Source organism: Panthera pardus, unplaced genomic scaffold (genome assembly GCF_024362965.1).
Source record: "Panthera pardus isolate Hobbes unplaced genomic scaffold, ASM2436296v1 HiC_scaffold_17, whole genome shotgun sequence".
Lineage (NCBI taxonomy): Eukaryota > Metazoa > Chordata > Mammalia > Carnivora > Felidae > Panthera > Panthera pardus.
In genome coordinates this window covers 117,223,022-117,240,054 of record NW_026526732.1, presented here as the reverse complement: position 1 = coordinate 117,240,054, position 17,033 = coordinate 117,223,022, and the positions used below count along the sequence as shown (strand labels likewise).

At 37.9% G+C, this 17,033-nt stretch overlaps 1 protein-coding gene across 3 annotated transcripts in view; it reads right to left on the bottom strand.

The window, feature by feature from the left end:
- The window catches only part of DEK (DEK proto-oncogene), a 30,843-nt gene that overhangs the window by 4,474 nt on the left and 9,336 nt on the right, over nucleotides 1-17,033 (bottom strand). For all 3 annotated transcript variants that reach the window (XM_019420030.2, XM_019420034.2, XM_019420031.2), the window contains exons 7-9: nucleotides 14,153-14,341; nucleotides 1,718-1,853; nucleotides 1,318-1,466 (exon numbers count right to left, since the gene is read on the bottom strand). In XM_019420030.2, coding sequence (XP_019275575.1) covers nucleotides 1,318-1,466; nucleotides 1,718-1,853; nucleotides 14,153-14,341 — 474 coding nt within the window. The remainder of the gene's footprint in view (nucleotides 1-1,317; nucleotides 1,467-1,717; nucleotides 1,854-14,152; nucleotides 14,342-17,033) is intronic.

Genomic DNA, 17,033 nt, shown 5'->3' with positions numbered 1-17,033 from the left:
CGATGTCTAGAACGAAACTCCTCTTTTCCTCAGAGGGTACCCTCTGTTGTTTTCCATCGGAAGGTTAATGCTACCGCGCCCGAACACCCACACTGAGCAACCTCTGACCAAACTCTCCCGGCTCGCCTTGGATTACGGCCACCCTATAACTTAGATTATGACAAACTTGGCTTTCTTGCCTCGCATCCCATTCTTCATCCTGTCTTCTCAGTGTGTCCATGAGGGCTCTTGAAAATTGGACTGCGTATGCCCCTATCAATCAGCTCCCAATATCCTACCCAGCTTCCCAATTCTCCCATCAGTTTCAGGGAAAAAACTAAACTCTGCAACAAGGCATATACGAGATCTGCAAAAGTTCTCCTTTTCTTACCTAACATCTATGAAGACTACCTTCCAACTCTAGTCTTCACCCAAATGAAATTACTATTCCTCGCAGTCACTGTCCCATCTGACAGGCATGTGTCAGTACCGCTCCCCTGTATGGAACAGCTGAGGCTCCAGGACGTCTTCCCTCCTCCCAGGCTCCTTCCCTGGTGGTGCGGTGCCCTCCACACTTCCAGCCCAACCCCCACCGACTGTCCCCAACTCACTACAATAGCCATCTCCTCCCATCTCACTGATCAGTAAGCCCCCAACAGCCAAGTTAACAGATCCCCAGCTCTACCCCCAAATCTATCCCGGTGTCTGGTACACAGGAGAGGCTCAGTGAATGCTGAATGAATAAACAAAACAATAATCAAGGTCTTAACAAAAGTACAGACTATGTCACCTTAGGTACATTTGAAATTTTAATTTGGTTTTACCATCAGAAACCAGATTGTAAAATCTCCCAATTTTGATTTCAGGTATAGAATCTCTAAGGAATCCTCTTCAAGACTAGGCCATTTTATTTTCTGAGTATCAGGAAAACTTTACAGAAGTCTGAACTAAGTACCTGATACAGCATCTTAGTACAACAGTAATGCTGAAAATACGGTGGTCCGTGAGATTCTGCTTTTTACAACTAACGCAATCTAAGGATCCATCAATAAAAAGTGTCCCGATCAGGAAGAGAGTGTTCTCCCTCAAGTCTGGAATCTATCGCCTTCACTGTATTCACTGGATACATCCCACTGTTGTTTACGAAGCAGGTCCAACAGGGCAGAGACTGACTCATTTAAAGCAGTATCCCAGCACCCGCCGGAATGCCGGGCACAGAACAGTTCCACAGACATTTGTTCGCTAACGAATGCACATACAAATCTCGCACTGAACTGAGGGAAGAGTGAAAGAATTTTTCAAATAAAAGCAAAATGATCCAAGTATTTGTCCAATTACCTCCTTGCAAATCTGCTTCATTGTGACCTCCTCCAAGTTGGCACTGGCCAGTAATTTCTTCACTGTTTCCTTTAACTCTTCATCTGTAGGAGGTTTCTTCAATTTTTTAATTAAAGGTTCATCATCTGAACTGTCCTCAGATTCACTTTCTGAAAGACAAGCATTCATTAGATTTTCAAAGGAGTATTACGTAAAATTATAAATCACTACTCAATAAATTACTTATAAAACATGCATTGAAATTTCTGTCAATTCTGAAAAACTGTAACCATAAAAAACTGGTATACCACTTTCTCCAATTTTCTTTGCAGTTTATCTAATTTCCAAACACACTTCAAAACGCTTATATCATATGAATTAGATCTTTAGAGCTGTTGAAAAGGTGTCATTTCTAACCTACCTTTTTTGGAACTGTTTTGATTCTTCTTGGTGGTGCTGCTATCTGCCTTCTTAACATTAGCGCTTTTTACAGTTTTCTTACTTTTGGAAGTGGCTTTCTGTTTAGGTTTTTCTCTTTTAGAGGTCTTTTTTGGTGGCTGTTGGAAAGGAAAGCAAAGAACATATATTGATGCCATCTCTCTAAATCCTCTGTACCCAGCAAAATTAGAGAAAATTAATGTACTCAGCATCTCCAATGAAAAGTTATTAATTATCAATTTTTTAGATAACCAATACACTCAACAAACTTCACTGTATCCCAACATGAAACCAGTCATGAGAAGATTCAAACACCAAATATAAGATGCCCTGATTTATCACACAGTATAGATAGGAAACTTTATATGCATTGCCTTAATCTTAAAAAACAAAACAAAACAAAAAACCTTTAGAATATAAATGTTATTATTTTATTGTCTCTCCCAGCTAGAATGGAAGTTCCATGAGGACAGAACTTTTTTTTTGACACTCTTAAGTGCACTGTTAATATCCCTAACCCCTAAATATCACTGTGCACAGTTGTTGCTCAGTTAACTATTTCATGAATATATGAGGAAACTAAGGCTCAAGAGGTATTCTGTTCACAGCCACATAACAAAATAGTGAGATTCAAATAGATCTAACTCCAGAACCTGTTTTCTTATACACTAACTCACAGCTGATAAAACAAAAGCAAAGTATATACACATGGATAGATTAAAATGACACAATTATAATTTATACTTTGTCTCAAACAGGGTCTTTGAAATTAGGGAACATTAAGTCATTTAATTAACTTTCCCAAAGTAAAAGCAACTTATATAAAGCAAATGCCTCAAGATAACCTAAAATCTCATCTTTACATACCCAAAATACCGCAAATCACTTTTGACAGAATGTCTCTCCAAATGTTTTACAATTTATCATAATTCCTTTTTAAAAAAACGATAAAGTGTATAGACCAATCTAAGATTAAAGTGGGCTCAAGCTATTTCTAAGTGCAGTTTGGATTTGAGTATTTGTCTTTCCTCTTGCCACACTGCCATTACTACATATTCATATCGGCCCACCATCATTATCGCCCTGTCCCACCTCAATAACATACTGTTGGCTGGGGCTGGGAGCTGGCCAATCTGTCTGGTTTAAGTACCACTTAAAAAATGCATCTGAGGGGCGCCTGGGTGGCTCAGTCGGTTAGGCGGCCGACTTCGGCTCAGGTCATGATCTCACGGTCCGTGAGTTTGAGCCCCGCGTCAGGCTCTGTGCTGACAGCTCAGAGCCTGGAGCCTGTTTCGGATTCTGTGTCTCCCTCTCTCTGACCCTCCCCCGTTCATGCTCTGTCTCTCTCTGTCTCAAAAATAAATAAACATTAAAAAAAATTAAAAAAAAAAATGCATCTGAGAGGTGACAAGGGGCTAAAATGCCTTTTTTTCCCCCTTTTTCAAAGCTCATTATTTTGAGAGAGAACAAGTAGGGGAGGGACAGAGAGAGGGAGAAAGAAGTCCAAGAAGGCTCTGTGAGGTCAGCACAGAGCTTGACACGGGGTTCAATCTCATGAGCTGGGAGATCATGACCTGAGCCAAAATCAAAAGTCTGATGCTTAACTGACTGAATCACCTAGGCGCCCCTGCAATGCTTTATGTAAGTAAAGTATATAAGTTCTACCTATGGATGTTTGCTACTTAAGGCCATTTTTGCTTACTTCCTAATTCTTCGAGGAATTAAGAATTAGTGGAGGTTGCTGGAAAGGTATCACTAGGTCATCAATTCTCTAACTTAAACTAAGTTTTATTCAGCGTCTACCCAATTCATAAGAACCACACTAGGCTCTGAAAGGGAATACTAAAACTTTGTAAGATCTGGTGATACACTTAATACACAGAATAAAAGAATCATCACTGTGATGTATCACTCTTTAGTCAAAATTTAATAAAATCTGGATCTGTAGATGATTAAAAGATTTTATAAGAAAGTTATTACAGAAAGGGTTGAGGAAAATGAGCAAGGGATAACCATGTTAGAAGCATTATTACTTCATCCTCATCCAAATCAGATAATTAGAAGCAGGTACTTAAAATACTTCCAGAGCCTTTTCAGGCCAGGATTTACAGCTATCATTACAACTTCAAATACTTTTAGATAATATGGCACCATTTTAAAACCTGCAACCTTGGAGTAGTGATAGTTTGAAAAGCATGAGAATTTAGAGTGATAAATAAAGGGTAATCAAGCCATCTCCACAAGATGTTACCACTGGACAAACATGATTAAAACAATGCTTCTTTCTATATTTAACATCATCATCTAGCAGGGATGGTGTCCACAGTTTTTTAAGTGGACAACTAGCCTATTAAGAGAAAAACTGCAAACATACTGTCACAAGCACTACAGAAACCTAACAGAGGAGAGAGTGTGGGCTCTGAGGGTGAGCATCCTGATTTCAAATTCTGGCCCCAATGTATCTTTGGGCCCTAGTTTCCTCATTTACAAAATAAGGGAAATATGATCATACTTCATGTCTTTGGGGGAGTAAATGTATTAATACATGTAGAACACTTTTAATGTACCAGGCTCACAGGAAATGGATAATAAATATTAGCTATTATTACTATTATGAGAGCTTCCTTTTGTAAAGAAATTCTTTCATTAAGTAAATGCAGTAACTTGGAAGTTTTAAAGTTTTCTTTAAAAGCAAGGTCAATACAAAGAATAGATAAATAGAACAAAAGCAGTAAGACAGTCTCAATGACACCCGTGTTAACTAACCATGATGCATCATGCTTATTTCATTGCATTCTGGTAGACATGACTGGACCCCACAAACATCCATCCCTGTAATAACAAACTATGTTATTTACAACGGATTTCACTTATCTTTGGTAACCAGTTACAAGTTTTTCTGTGGCAAACTGAAGGTAGGAATTCAGTAAAACATCTTCCTTAGACCAGTAAATGTTGACATGGGGAAACAGCGGAGGCAGAGAAACTCACACGTGTATGTTAGCCTTGTAGATGTTAACAATCATTCACCTCAGCTGCTCTGGTAAGTTTTAGGTATGAATAGGAGGAAGTTAACTTTTAAAAATGGGGCATCTTAGGAGCACCTGGGTGGCTCAGTCAGTTAAGCATCCGACTTCGGCTCAGGTCATGATCTCACGGTCCGTGGGTTCGAGCCCTGCGTCGGGCTCTGTGCTGACAGCTCGGAGCCTGGAGCCTGTTTTGGATTCTGTGCCTCCCTCTCTCTCTGCCCCTCCCCCACTTGCACTCTGTCTCTGTCTCTCTCTCTCAAAAATAAATAAAATTTAAAAAAAAATTTTTTTTTTTTAAATGGGGTATCTCAGAGGACCTGGGTACAGGGACACAATGGACGATTTTTGGCAGGTAAGGTTAACTGTGGATAACCTGGTATTTTGGAGGTAAAGGAAAGAGGCCCTGGGTGAGCTGAGAGGAGAGGAGAGTGAGAGCGTGCCCATTTACACCTTACAGGAAGCTTCAAGTCCTCATTACTTTCACCCCCTCCTCTCTATAGGAAACTCTCACCTATGAGTCTAAATCCAGCTTAACAGTCCCCTCTGAATCTCTCCCTGCACCACCACCAATTGATTCATCTGTGGTCCCACACTACTTGGCCTATAGTTTATGTATCCCTACTTCATGTGAAGCAGGACACAGGTTTCAGAGCCAAACTTCCTGGTTCAAATCCGGACTCCACTACTGACCAATTTTGTATTCTCAAACAAATCACTTACCTTCCTTCCCTGTGCCTGTTTCCTCATCTGTAAAATGGAGGTAATACCAGACTTTGCTGAATTTACCACTTTTTTTTCATGTTTTCTCATCTCCGATATTGGGGTGCATTTTGTAATTTACATTAAAATGATGCCTTATAGGCATCGGAGATTTGATGAACTGTGGCTATATCTGTAGAATTGTTCTAAAGATCAAGTAAGTAAACAAATATAAGGTAGCAGAGAAAACATTTAATATACAGATTTATTAACCTAGTTACTTACAGTCTTTTCCCACCACATCACAAGTTTCTTAAAGTTGTATTTGACAATTTCCATGAGAAAAGACACCTGGCTACCTTAAAAATGTTTGGTACAGGGGCGCACAGTCATTTAAGCATCCGACTCTTAATTTTGGCTCAGGTCACTATCTCATGGTTCACGGGATCAAGCCCCACATGGAGCTCTGTGCTGACAGCACAGAGCCTGTTTGGGATTTTTTCTCCCTCTCTCAAAATAAATAAATAAACTTAAAAAAAAGTTTGACATAAAGCAGCCATTTAAGTATTTGTCACATTCATCTCTGTATTGTTTACAGGATCTAGTTTACTACTTCTACTCTGAACCCAGGATGTGGTTAAAACATAATTAAAAGGAAAAAGAAAAAGAAAAATTTGTATGGTACTGCTCCACATACACGGTCTTATATGAGCTTAAAAAAAAAAGCAAAAAAAAAATTCAAATACAAAACAGTTTATTTTATTACAAATGAGGAAAATGTATCTGAGTAATTAAGAGAGCCAGTGCCTCATAACTAGTTAAGGAGCAAGAGGCACATTAAGCCCAGTGTGCCTCCTACTAGATTACTTGCTTACAGAAACGAGTAATGTACCTATGCATCTAAGCCAGAGTTGATATGACAAAAATAAGCTGGCGAGATCATAACCTATTTATACTGTTAAATTTAACTTTTTCCATTACATACAAATGTTACCAATGAGAACAAAGAGTAAGAAATGTTGGCAGAAAATGCAAAATGACAACAAAGGCTCACCGAATCTGTACTAGGGCTTTCTCTGGCCTTTACCCTCCAAACTTAGTGGGGACTCCAGGATCATTTCTTTAGATTGTTTCAAAGCTAAGATGGGTCTGGGGATAATCCGATGTTGTGCAAATAGTTTCTACCAAATCTTTCTTTAACTCTGCCAACCTCCCTTGTTCATCCTTTAAAGGGTCAGATCAAATTGTTACCTCCTGTGAAGCTTTCCTGTCTGGATCTTTGCTCCCCACATGTCCCTACAAAGAGGTAAATGCTCTTTTAAAATCTTCTGAGCTTCCACATGATCTTGTCCGTCTCTCTTTCCTGGCTCTTAAGTTATACTCTATGGACTTTTTTCCTCCTCATCTTTGACCTCTCCCTTTCTACCAGCTGATGAACAGAGACCCTGTCTTATTTTGTTTCTTGATCTCCAGCGCGGGGCTTAGGACTGGCACTTAGTAGGTGCTACACAATTTACTTGGAAGATTAAGATGGGAAAAGGTCTCTGGAAATTAGGTAACTGTTAAAGATCTATTCCAGCCCTGAGACTGTTTCACTAGCATTGCTATGCCTGCCACACGCTTGCTACTAATAGCAGTTAGCCAAACTTCTTGATTTTTTTTAATATAACGGTCTTCTGGCACTATTTACGTATACAGGTTGTATATGAAAGAGAGGAAAAGAGACCAATAGATAAACCCATCAAGGGTGAGGCCTATGCACTTATGTTTTCTTAAAGCCTCTCAGCAGACTCACCTAGTGATGTTTCTTTTTTTTTTTTTTAAATGCTTATTTTTGAGAGAGAAAGAGAGAGCTAGAACATGAGTAGAGGAGGGGCAGAGAGAAAGGGAGGGACACAAAATCTGAAGCAGGCTCCAGGCCATCAGCACAGAGCCTGATGTGGGACTCGAACTCACAAACTGCAAGATCTGACTTGAGCCAAAGTCGGGTACTTGACCAACTGAGCCACCCAGGCGCCCCTAGTTATAAATTTCTAAGATAAAAGATACATTTATAGTCTGAATGCACCAAGCTTTCTCTATAAAGTGCCAGAGAATAAGTAATTTAGGCTTTGCTGGCTAAATGTGCTTACTGTTCCAACTTTCATTTTTTGTTTTAACAAATTTTAAAAATGGAAAAAACCATCCTCAGTTTCTAGGCTGTACAAAACCAGGCCACAGGCTGGATCTGGTGTATAGGCCATACACAGTTTGCCATTCCTAGTCTAGATTATACATGACTGGAGATATGTAGGGAAAAGGCAGGAACTACATAAATTAATCAAGAGGATAATTTCTCAAGTTCTATATTTATGTCAATAGTTTTTAGTTCAGTTTTTATAAGCAGAAGTGGATATATACTTATCTAAAGCTATTGCTTAAATTCAAATTTGAATCTAAATCAGTAGTTCTTTACAGACAACTCTGAAGACAGACGCATATAAACTAGCAGCCCTGGAAAGAGTAGTATGGACAATACATTAAAAAACCTTAAGAGTACTCCTGAAACGAACGTAATACTGTGTGTCAGGAGTACCTGAATACTAACAAAATACATAGGACATGTTTATTCTAACCCTGAGGTATACAAAAATGAGGATATATCATCCTCTCTCTTGGAGTCAAGACTCACGTAGATGCACGACATGAAGTACACGGCACACAGCTGACTCTCAGTAAGTTTCCTTGTATTTGCCAATAAACATTTATTGAACAAGGGGTACCTCTCCTCAGGCAGACTGTTCTGGAAGACAGAGGCCAGGTCTCTCTTTCTTCCCCCCTACTCAGCCAAACACTTGGCAAAATTCCGGTAGAATAAGGCAATCATTTTGAATGAGCGAGAATGATTCATCAATTACTCATACGAAAACGCCCAAGCTCACAGGCTCTCCAGTCTGGCTTCTGTGTGCCCTGCTCTGGCTTCTGCTCTCATTGCTCTACTTCTGGACACACCACCCAACCACAAACAAGTGTGTATGTCACAGGTACCCTGGACTTTCTTGCTCCCCATCTTTGTTCACAACTTTCCTTTCTATTCCCAAAGGTCAATTTCAACAGGCATTTCTGCCATTTCTCTCCAAAGCTTTCCCTCGGCAATAGACAGGGACACTTTCTTTTGGAATCCTACATCATGTACCATTCAAATGGCATTTGGGTAGAAAATATTTTCTGGAACCTCAACAGCACTTAGTGCACTCCCAATTTATTAAATTGAGTAATATAAGTGATAACATGAGAAACCCTTACTTTGAAATCTCTCTTAAAATATTTTGAAAATAAGGGGCACCTGGGTGGCTCAGTCGGTTGAGTGTCCGACTTTGGCTCAGGTCACCATCTCACAGTTTATGAGTTCGAGTCCCACATAGGGCTCTGTGCTGACAGCTCAGAGCCTGGAGCCTGCTTCAGACTCTATGTCCCCCTCTCTCTCCGCCCCACCCCTGCTTGGGCTCTGTCTCTGTCTTCCAAAAATGAATAAACAAAGTTTTTTTGAAAATTTTAGTAATTATAACAAAACACATTATATGTCATTACAAAGGAAAAATGTTGGAGGTACTCAGAGTTAACATTTAGTTATTTAATCAAATAGGAGCCAAAACTTGAATTTTTTATTCAAAATATATGGGAAAAAATTAGGTGGTTAAATTTTTAAAAAAATGAAGGCTAGGGGTGCCTGGGTGGCGCAGTCGGTTGAGCGTCCGACTTCAGCCAGGTCACGATCTCGCGGTCCGTGAGTTCGAGCCCCGCGTCGGGCTCTGGGCTGATGGCTCGGAGCCTGGAGCCTGTTTCCGATTCTGTGTCTCCTTCTCTCTCTGCCCCTCCCCCGTTCATGCTCTATCTCTCTCTGTCCCAAAAATAAATAAAAAATGTTGAAAAAAAAAAAAAAAATGAAGGCTAGTGTCCAAGTTGTCACGGGATTTATTAAGATTCTGGCTTGCTATTTTGAATCTGCTGTGAGTAGTTCAATCAGAGCCATCTAGCATTGTAGGAAGTTTCGATGTGCTAATGGGAAACATAAAAATTGACAGCTGCCATTAATTTCAGATAGTACCATTTACTGTAATCTAAATTTGTAAAAGATTAATAATATAAATTTTTAAAAATCTGAAGAGGATTTTCCATGATCTCTGGTAACCATGAAGGTATAGAATCAGAGGAATGACACAAGCACTTTTTGAAGGAAGGCAAAAAAAAAAAAAATCTTGGGAGAAAAGGCTTACCTATCTTTTATAGGCAGCAGGGCTCTTGAAGGAGGGTCTCCAAAAAAGACGCCTGTCACAGAGCCAGAATCCTGTCCTCACAGCAGAAAGGTTGTACTGGGTGAACAGATGAACAAAATAAAAATTAGCTTAAAATACACTATTCTTTTAACAACTTGGCTGAGAAAACTCAAGAGTGCCAAGAGTAAAGAATGTGCAAGCCTTAATATAGTTCACAAAAGATTATGAAAGCAAGTTCAAGATTTTATCATGATGATTATTAACTTTGCCTTCCAATGAAAGATTTCAATAGTTTATATGGTTTTGTAATTCCTCTGATCAAATTATTATGGGGGGGGGGAGTTCTTATTTTTTAGAACATAATTAAGGACTAACAAAACTTTTACATTCACCCTCCCACTACCACCAAATAATTCCCTGAATGGTACAAATATAGAAGTTTACCAAACACTAGAATTCAAAGTGTCTCTGATCTGGCTGACACTGCAGGATGCCTCCTTCCCCCACAGACTCAGGAAAGCTAACACGTGTATCTCACAGCTTCCCCTGCAGTTAGAGGTAGAGAAGTAACAAAGTTCTGGCCAAGGCAATGTACACGGAGATGTCTGATAAAAGGAATCCCTTCTGGGGCAAAAAACAACAAAGTGAAACATTACTGGAAGAAAGCTCTTTGCTCTTCTCTCTCTGCCACAGGGATTCAGTGCCTTAAGGTAAAAGCACCATCTTGTGATCATGAGGTTAAGTGCCCCTTATGAAGATGGTGGCTCAGGAAGAAAGAGGATACTCAAATTCTTGACAACCTTTCTTGAGCTGTTGTACTGGCCCCAAATTGCCCGTCTGTGGATCTGTCATGGAAGAAAAAGGAATTCCTGTTTTGGACATTACTAGTAAGGTTTTTAAGTGTTCACAACTGGAGACATTCCTGATACGTATGGGAAGGTTCAGATAAATTCTAAATACTAAGTAATAATTCAGTTTGTTGTATACATTTCTAGCAATAAGAAGGTGTTATAAAAACACTAATAAGCCAAAACTGAAGATGTACTACAATAAAACTTTACAAAATCAAGTATGCTTTTAAGGGTCTAAGAGATCATGAGAACTGTTTTCTCCAATGGGAAGCACTGCTTCTTTTTCTGTACTCTCCAATAACTTCTCTGTGCCTAAGGTCTAACGCTTATGGTAAATGGCATACCTAAGCATGGCTTAAGCTCACTGGCTCATTTTAGCAATCTTCCCTGAAAGGAGCTAATCCAGTATGGGAGCCACATGATTTTCAGAGTCAGTTTATAGAAAATAACTAAACCTGTCATTTTTCTTATTCCCTCATTTTTAAGAAACTTCATCTACAAATTTTCTAATTCTAGAATTAAGCAACTCTCCTTCTACTGACCTAATTAAGCAAATTTCCAAGAACCAAAATGATAAAGAAGTTTAAAGTGGCTCTTTTATAAACGAATTACTACCCAAGTCACTCTTGGAAAGAAAGAGCAACTTATTTGAATTACTTCTCAAGAAAAGGAGGATTAAAAACTGCTGTGAACCAGGAACTACCTATCACAAAAATAGAGCTACAGGTAGGTACAGAGAACTTCCAACAAAATTTTTTAGCAATTATTGGCTAACAAGATTAAGTGTGACACGTTTTCCTATAGAAGACTTTTTAAAAAACCTGCCAATTCTGTTTCAACCATGTGGTTTTCAGTGACTTCAATCCTACAGTGAAGAAATAATAAATTTACTTTTAAATATCCTAGTCTTCCACACAGCTAACTATGAGTCACGAGCAGGTGACTAACACTCAACTTCACATAACTGGTCAATAGACAACTGTAACTTGAACTGGATTTCTGCTTGAGTAAGAGTTCTGACTTTAGCAATATGATCTAGATTATAAATAGTCCAAAGCCCTCAATTTACAGAGGAAACAAAAGATTAATCTACCCACATTCATAGTTACTTATTCCAAGAATCTAATGTTAATGGGGGAGAAATCTTTTATTTATAAAAGAAAAATCTGTCTCAAAAAATAAGAATAAGTAATATTAATTTAGTAATCTTCTATGAAAAGAATCTGCAAAATAATTCTATCTACAGGTAGTCCACAACTTTTCCAATCAACCTATCAATCTTCTTTATGACCTCTTAAAAAAAGAGGTCCTTTCATAATAATAATCAAAAATACTGCCACTTATGAAGTCCCTAACAAGGTTGCCACTTATCTCAGTCCTCGAAAAAATGAAAGAGTAAGGGAAAACACAGTTACCAGAGAAATACTGCTCCTGTTGCTAGTACTTACCTTTCAAAGGCAATCAGAGCCTTTCACAGGAACAGAATCAGTAATAAAGGTTTTGAGGAGTATAGTCCTAAATTTGAAATATCCTTTAGAGCAATGAATAATTGTATGGTTGTTGGAGGGAGACTTACCAGAAAATGAAAAAAATTAAAAAAAAAGCAATTCTCAGTCCAGATTCTATTGGATTGTATTTTATGAAGTTTGTTAGTTTTCTTTTTCTCCTACATGGCTTTTCACCATTTAACCTGGGTTTCTAGCACAAAATCCTTTTTTAATGACACTGTAGAAAGGCTTTGATTTAAAATTAGGACAAGTTCCACTTGTGATCATTATCCAGGAACCAATATGATTACAAATCAATCAGGGGTCATTTATATTCACAAGATTCAAAGAATTCTATTTGGAACAATGGGACAGTAACCTGGAAAACAAGTGAAAATGAGTATAAAATACCCTCACTTTTTAACCTACACCTTAGTCTTTAAATGGCAGGAAAATTAAATTTAGGAATATTACATATGACAAAAGTAATAGTAGCAGCTAATACTTACATACAGTACCTGTGCCAAGCACTGCTCTTAAGTGCTTTAAATAAAGTCATTTAATACAGCCCTTTAAGACTGGTACTGCCATAAACCCCATATTATAAATGAGAAGCTGAGGTACAGACTTTATAAGTAATCTGCCCAAAATCATTCTCGAAGGTACAGCTGGAATTTGTACCTAGATTGTTTCCAAAGCTCATGCTCATGCTGACCACTCAGAGCCTGGAGCCTGCTTCAGAGTCTGTGTCTCCCTCTCTCTCTCTGCCCCTCTGCCACTTGTGCTCTGTCTCTCTTAAAAACCAAATAAACATAAAAAAAATTAAAAAAAAATTTTTTTTAAAGGTTTTAGGAAGCATAGTGAATACATGTAGTCGTAACCCAAAATTTGTTGAAGAATATTACTGCAAAATTGCTATTATTATAGATCCACATATAAACATGCTTCCCTCCTAATGTCCTTAAAATCATTCCATAAAAACCTTAGGGCTAAGATTATTCATCTTCCTTCACACCAAAAATATATTATGAAACACCTGCTAGATTTGTAATATTCTTTTTTAAGTTATGAAGCACTTTATACTTAGCTTTATAGAAATCTTTAAAAATTTGACATTAAAATAATCATGGATTTAAGTACCTAAAAACAAATACACACTCAGTTCATCACATCTTTATTCCTTCTAATCCAGTAGTTATCAACTGGAGGTGATTCCCCCCCTGCCCCACCAGGACATTTGGCAATGTCTACAGATATTTCTGATTTTCATAACTAGAAGTTGGGGCGGGGGTGCTACTGTCCTCTAGTGGGCAAACATACTATAATGCACCAGATAGCCCTCCAAAAAAAGAATCATCTTGGTCCAAAAAGTCAAGCCAATTAATCAAGTCCCTAAATAAGACAAAGGAGATGACCCAACTTACAGAGCAAATTCTGACCACTGAAGGGGACACCAAAACAAAGTATAAAAGAGTCTCTATCAAAACATTATTAGCAATAATAAGAAGTCACTTCCTTGACTGAAGCTACATACCAAGGAAAGGGTATAAGCTAACTCTTTAAATGGTTCAGAGCTCTCCTTTTCCTCAAGTTTCACTTGGGAAACTTAATGCTCTCAAAATTTTACTGATATTCCCAAGTAAAAGAAAATGGCAGGGATTCCTAAGTGGTACAAAACTTGCCCACCCACCAAATAAAACTCAAATGCTATTATGATCATTAAATCATCCCCAATGAGTTGAGAAAAACTGGTGGTTCTTAAACCCCTTGCTTTCTACATAAAACAGAATAAAATGGCTCCGTGCACGCACTCTCCCACTTCCCACTGATCTACTCTAATCTTCAAGGTCCAGTTCAAGTCCAGCCCACACCAACCTCACTCTTCCAACTCCCAAGCTCTCACATGGCCATAAAACCAAAAGCTCCAAAAGGGAAAGAATTTATACTTAACTATTTCTCTGTCTTTGTAACTAAAAACAACCAATATGGTAGATAGTTTCTAGAATCTGTTTTCTGGCCATACCTGTCATAAGACAGGAATATTTAACTCTCCCATGGAAAGAAATGAGAAAACCCACAAACACCCAACATTTTACCTCTTCTTCGCTTTCTTTATCTTCTTCATCTGAAGACTCTTCCTTGTTTTTCTTTTCATCTTCATCGCTGCTGGATTCATCTGTCAGAATTTCAGGACATTTGGTTCGCTTAGCTTTCCTTGCCATTCCAGAACTGTTCCGTTCCTTTTTGTTGCCTTTGCTAGAAGTTTTCTTAGATTTTGGCAATGGCTGTGTACAATAAAGATAACAACAATGGGCTATTATATTTCCAAGTGAATCATTTTTGGTAACTACTTCTCAACTCAGTTATTCTTCTTGTTCCTATCTCAGGGGATATTGCCAAACTTAGCAGCTTTACAGACAACAATTCATCTTTAATGTATCAAGTAAATCTTTCTGTCTGAACTACCAATACCCCTTCATTTGTGTTCTCACACCTAGGCAAGACTCTTTCCAAATGCTGAAATACATACTCTGTGTTCTGACTAGGATTAGATGCCCAAGTACACACTAGATTAAGCTCAGAGAGTTACTTACATGTGGTCAAGGGCAATATCTTGAGTTAGACTTAGAATTCATTTCATTCCTTGTAAGCATTAATGGCTATGCCAGAGGAGCTTGTTGCTTTAGGGGATGCTCTAATCAAAGACTAGAACCATCCATAAAGGAAATAAAACCTCACTTTACACATCCTGAATTTATGAACTATATAGTTTGTATTCATATTACCTCTGGGCTCTACTTTTGCTAATGTCAGGTTTATATTCTCATTGACTCTAAATATGCAATTAGTGTTGGGTATGTTAATTATGAAACTAATTAAGAAACACAAAATACATGTACTGCTATTACTTTGATATTCAATTAAAGCACGCATATTTAAAAAGCAGAGACCATGTGAAGAAACAATTTGATCATATTAACCAGCAAATTTAATTCTTAAATGCTTTCTTGGGGGAGTATTTGCTAACTTCTGAAATTGAAAACCATAAAATCTTGCATAAAAGATCTGAAAAGATATACACTGAGGAATTAAAATGATTTCCGAAATTATAGGTATCTACTATTTTTATTTTTTCCTGTTATTTTCTGCAATAAGCAGAAATTGTAAGGAAAATCCCAGAACATAACCTTATGATATACAGTTATATAAATGTTAGTGGTAACTGTAGGCACTGTCTTTCATGAAGTTGGCAGAACCGCAGGTTCTTTCTCTCCTAGAAACTTCCAGTCTAGGGGTCACTGTCACCTACACAAAAATTAAGAATAAGGTGGCTGTTTTGTGTATGTTCTGTTCTCAGGTTATGTACAATTCATAAGATAGCCTCTAGCTGCCCAAACAACCTATTCTTCCGAGAGGCTGACTGGCCTACAGCCAATCTACGTCAGTTCAGAAATTTTAAGTTAGTATGGAGTGATTATGTGTCTCAGTTGGTTAAGCATCTGACTTCGGCTCAGGTGCTGACAGCTCAGAGCCTAGAGCCTGCTTCAGATTCTGTGTCTCGCTCTCTCTCTGCCTCTCCCCTAAATCACACTCTCTCTCTCTCAAAAATAAATACACATTAAAAAAAAATAAAAAAAAAAATTAAGTTAGTAGACCAATGATATTTCTCAGAGGGGGTTCTCTGTAAGTTTCTATAAAGAAACTTCCTTGAACGTATATGGATATCCTTGTTATACAACCTGTTACAATTACCAGCTAGTACCAGGAACCAAATCCATTTGGATAAATTCTGGAGAAAAGGTGACTCTGACTGTCCAAACTCCCTATTCAATCAATATATGAAATCCAGGACTCAAATATATTAGAAAAGTGTGGTATCCCTTACTATCTCAGTTCAGGAACCAGATACAGGCAGTAAGAATATAATCTATATAAGGAATTAGTAAAGGAGAAGACTGGATGGGTGCAGAATAATCTACACAGGAAAGTGAAAGAATGTTAAACCGTTCAAGTAACCAATCAAGAAAATGCAACTTCCAAAGATAAATAAAGAAGCAGCAATATATAAATATTTTAGAGCCTTCCTGTACTGGTCCTAAAAACAGTTAAACCTTAACCAGAACCCAGTGTCAACAGCATCATCACTTGTTGGAAACAAAATCTGAAAAATAATCAAACTAGAAGTATAACAAAAAAAAGATAGTAAAACAATGTTAATTCAATAATTTTACTACTATGGGGACAAAAATTAGTTACTAATGAGTTTGTAGTGTTTTTATTAAATGACAAAAATGTAGGTAGTGCAGAAAATAACTTGAGATTGATATCAACAGATTAAGAAGTAATCATCGCAGAAGCAGATATGAAAAGTGGATACAAGAGTTAGATTCCATAAGAAAGACTGAAAGAGTGGTTCTCAAAATACGGTTCATGGATCATAGGGTTTCCTGAGACCCTTTTAGAAGCCCACAGTATCAAAATTATTTTCATGATAACATCAAGACATTATTTTCTCTCTTCACTGTGTTGATATTTGTACTGACTGCAAAAGCAAAGATGGTTGTAAAACTGCTGGCACTTTAGTACTAATCAAGGCAGAGGCAGCAAACTGCTAGGAGTCATTATATTCCTCATAACCACACACTAGAAGTGAAAAGAAAAAGGTGTTTTAGAATGTCCTTGATGAATCAATAAATACTAGTGATGTTAACTCTCAACCTCTAAGTACGTGACTTTATGACATCTGGGTAACAAAATGGGAGGTACACCTCAAACACGTTTGCCACATACTGAACTTCACTGGTTTTCTCAAGAAAAAGCACTTGCACAATTGAGCTGGGAGCTGAGCCAGCCACCTTTTTCATGAAACACCATTTGTAAAAGAACCGTCAAAGTATGCCTTTTCAGACTTAGGTATTTAAAAGACACGTTCTCAAAATGAACGTGAGCCTGTCCCTTTAAAGAAAATAACTGATA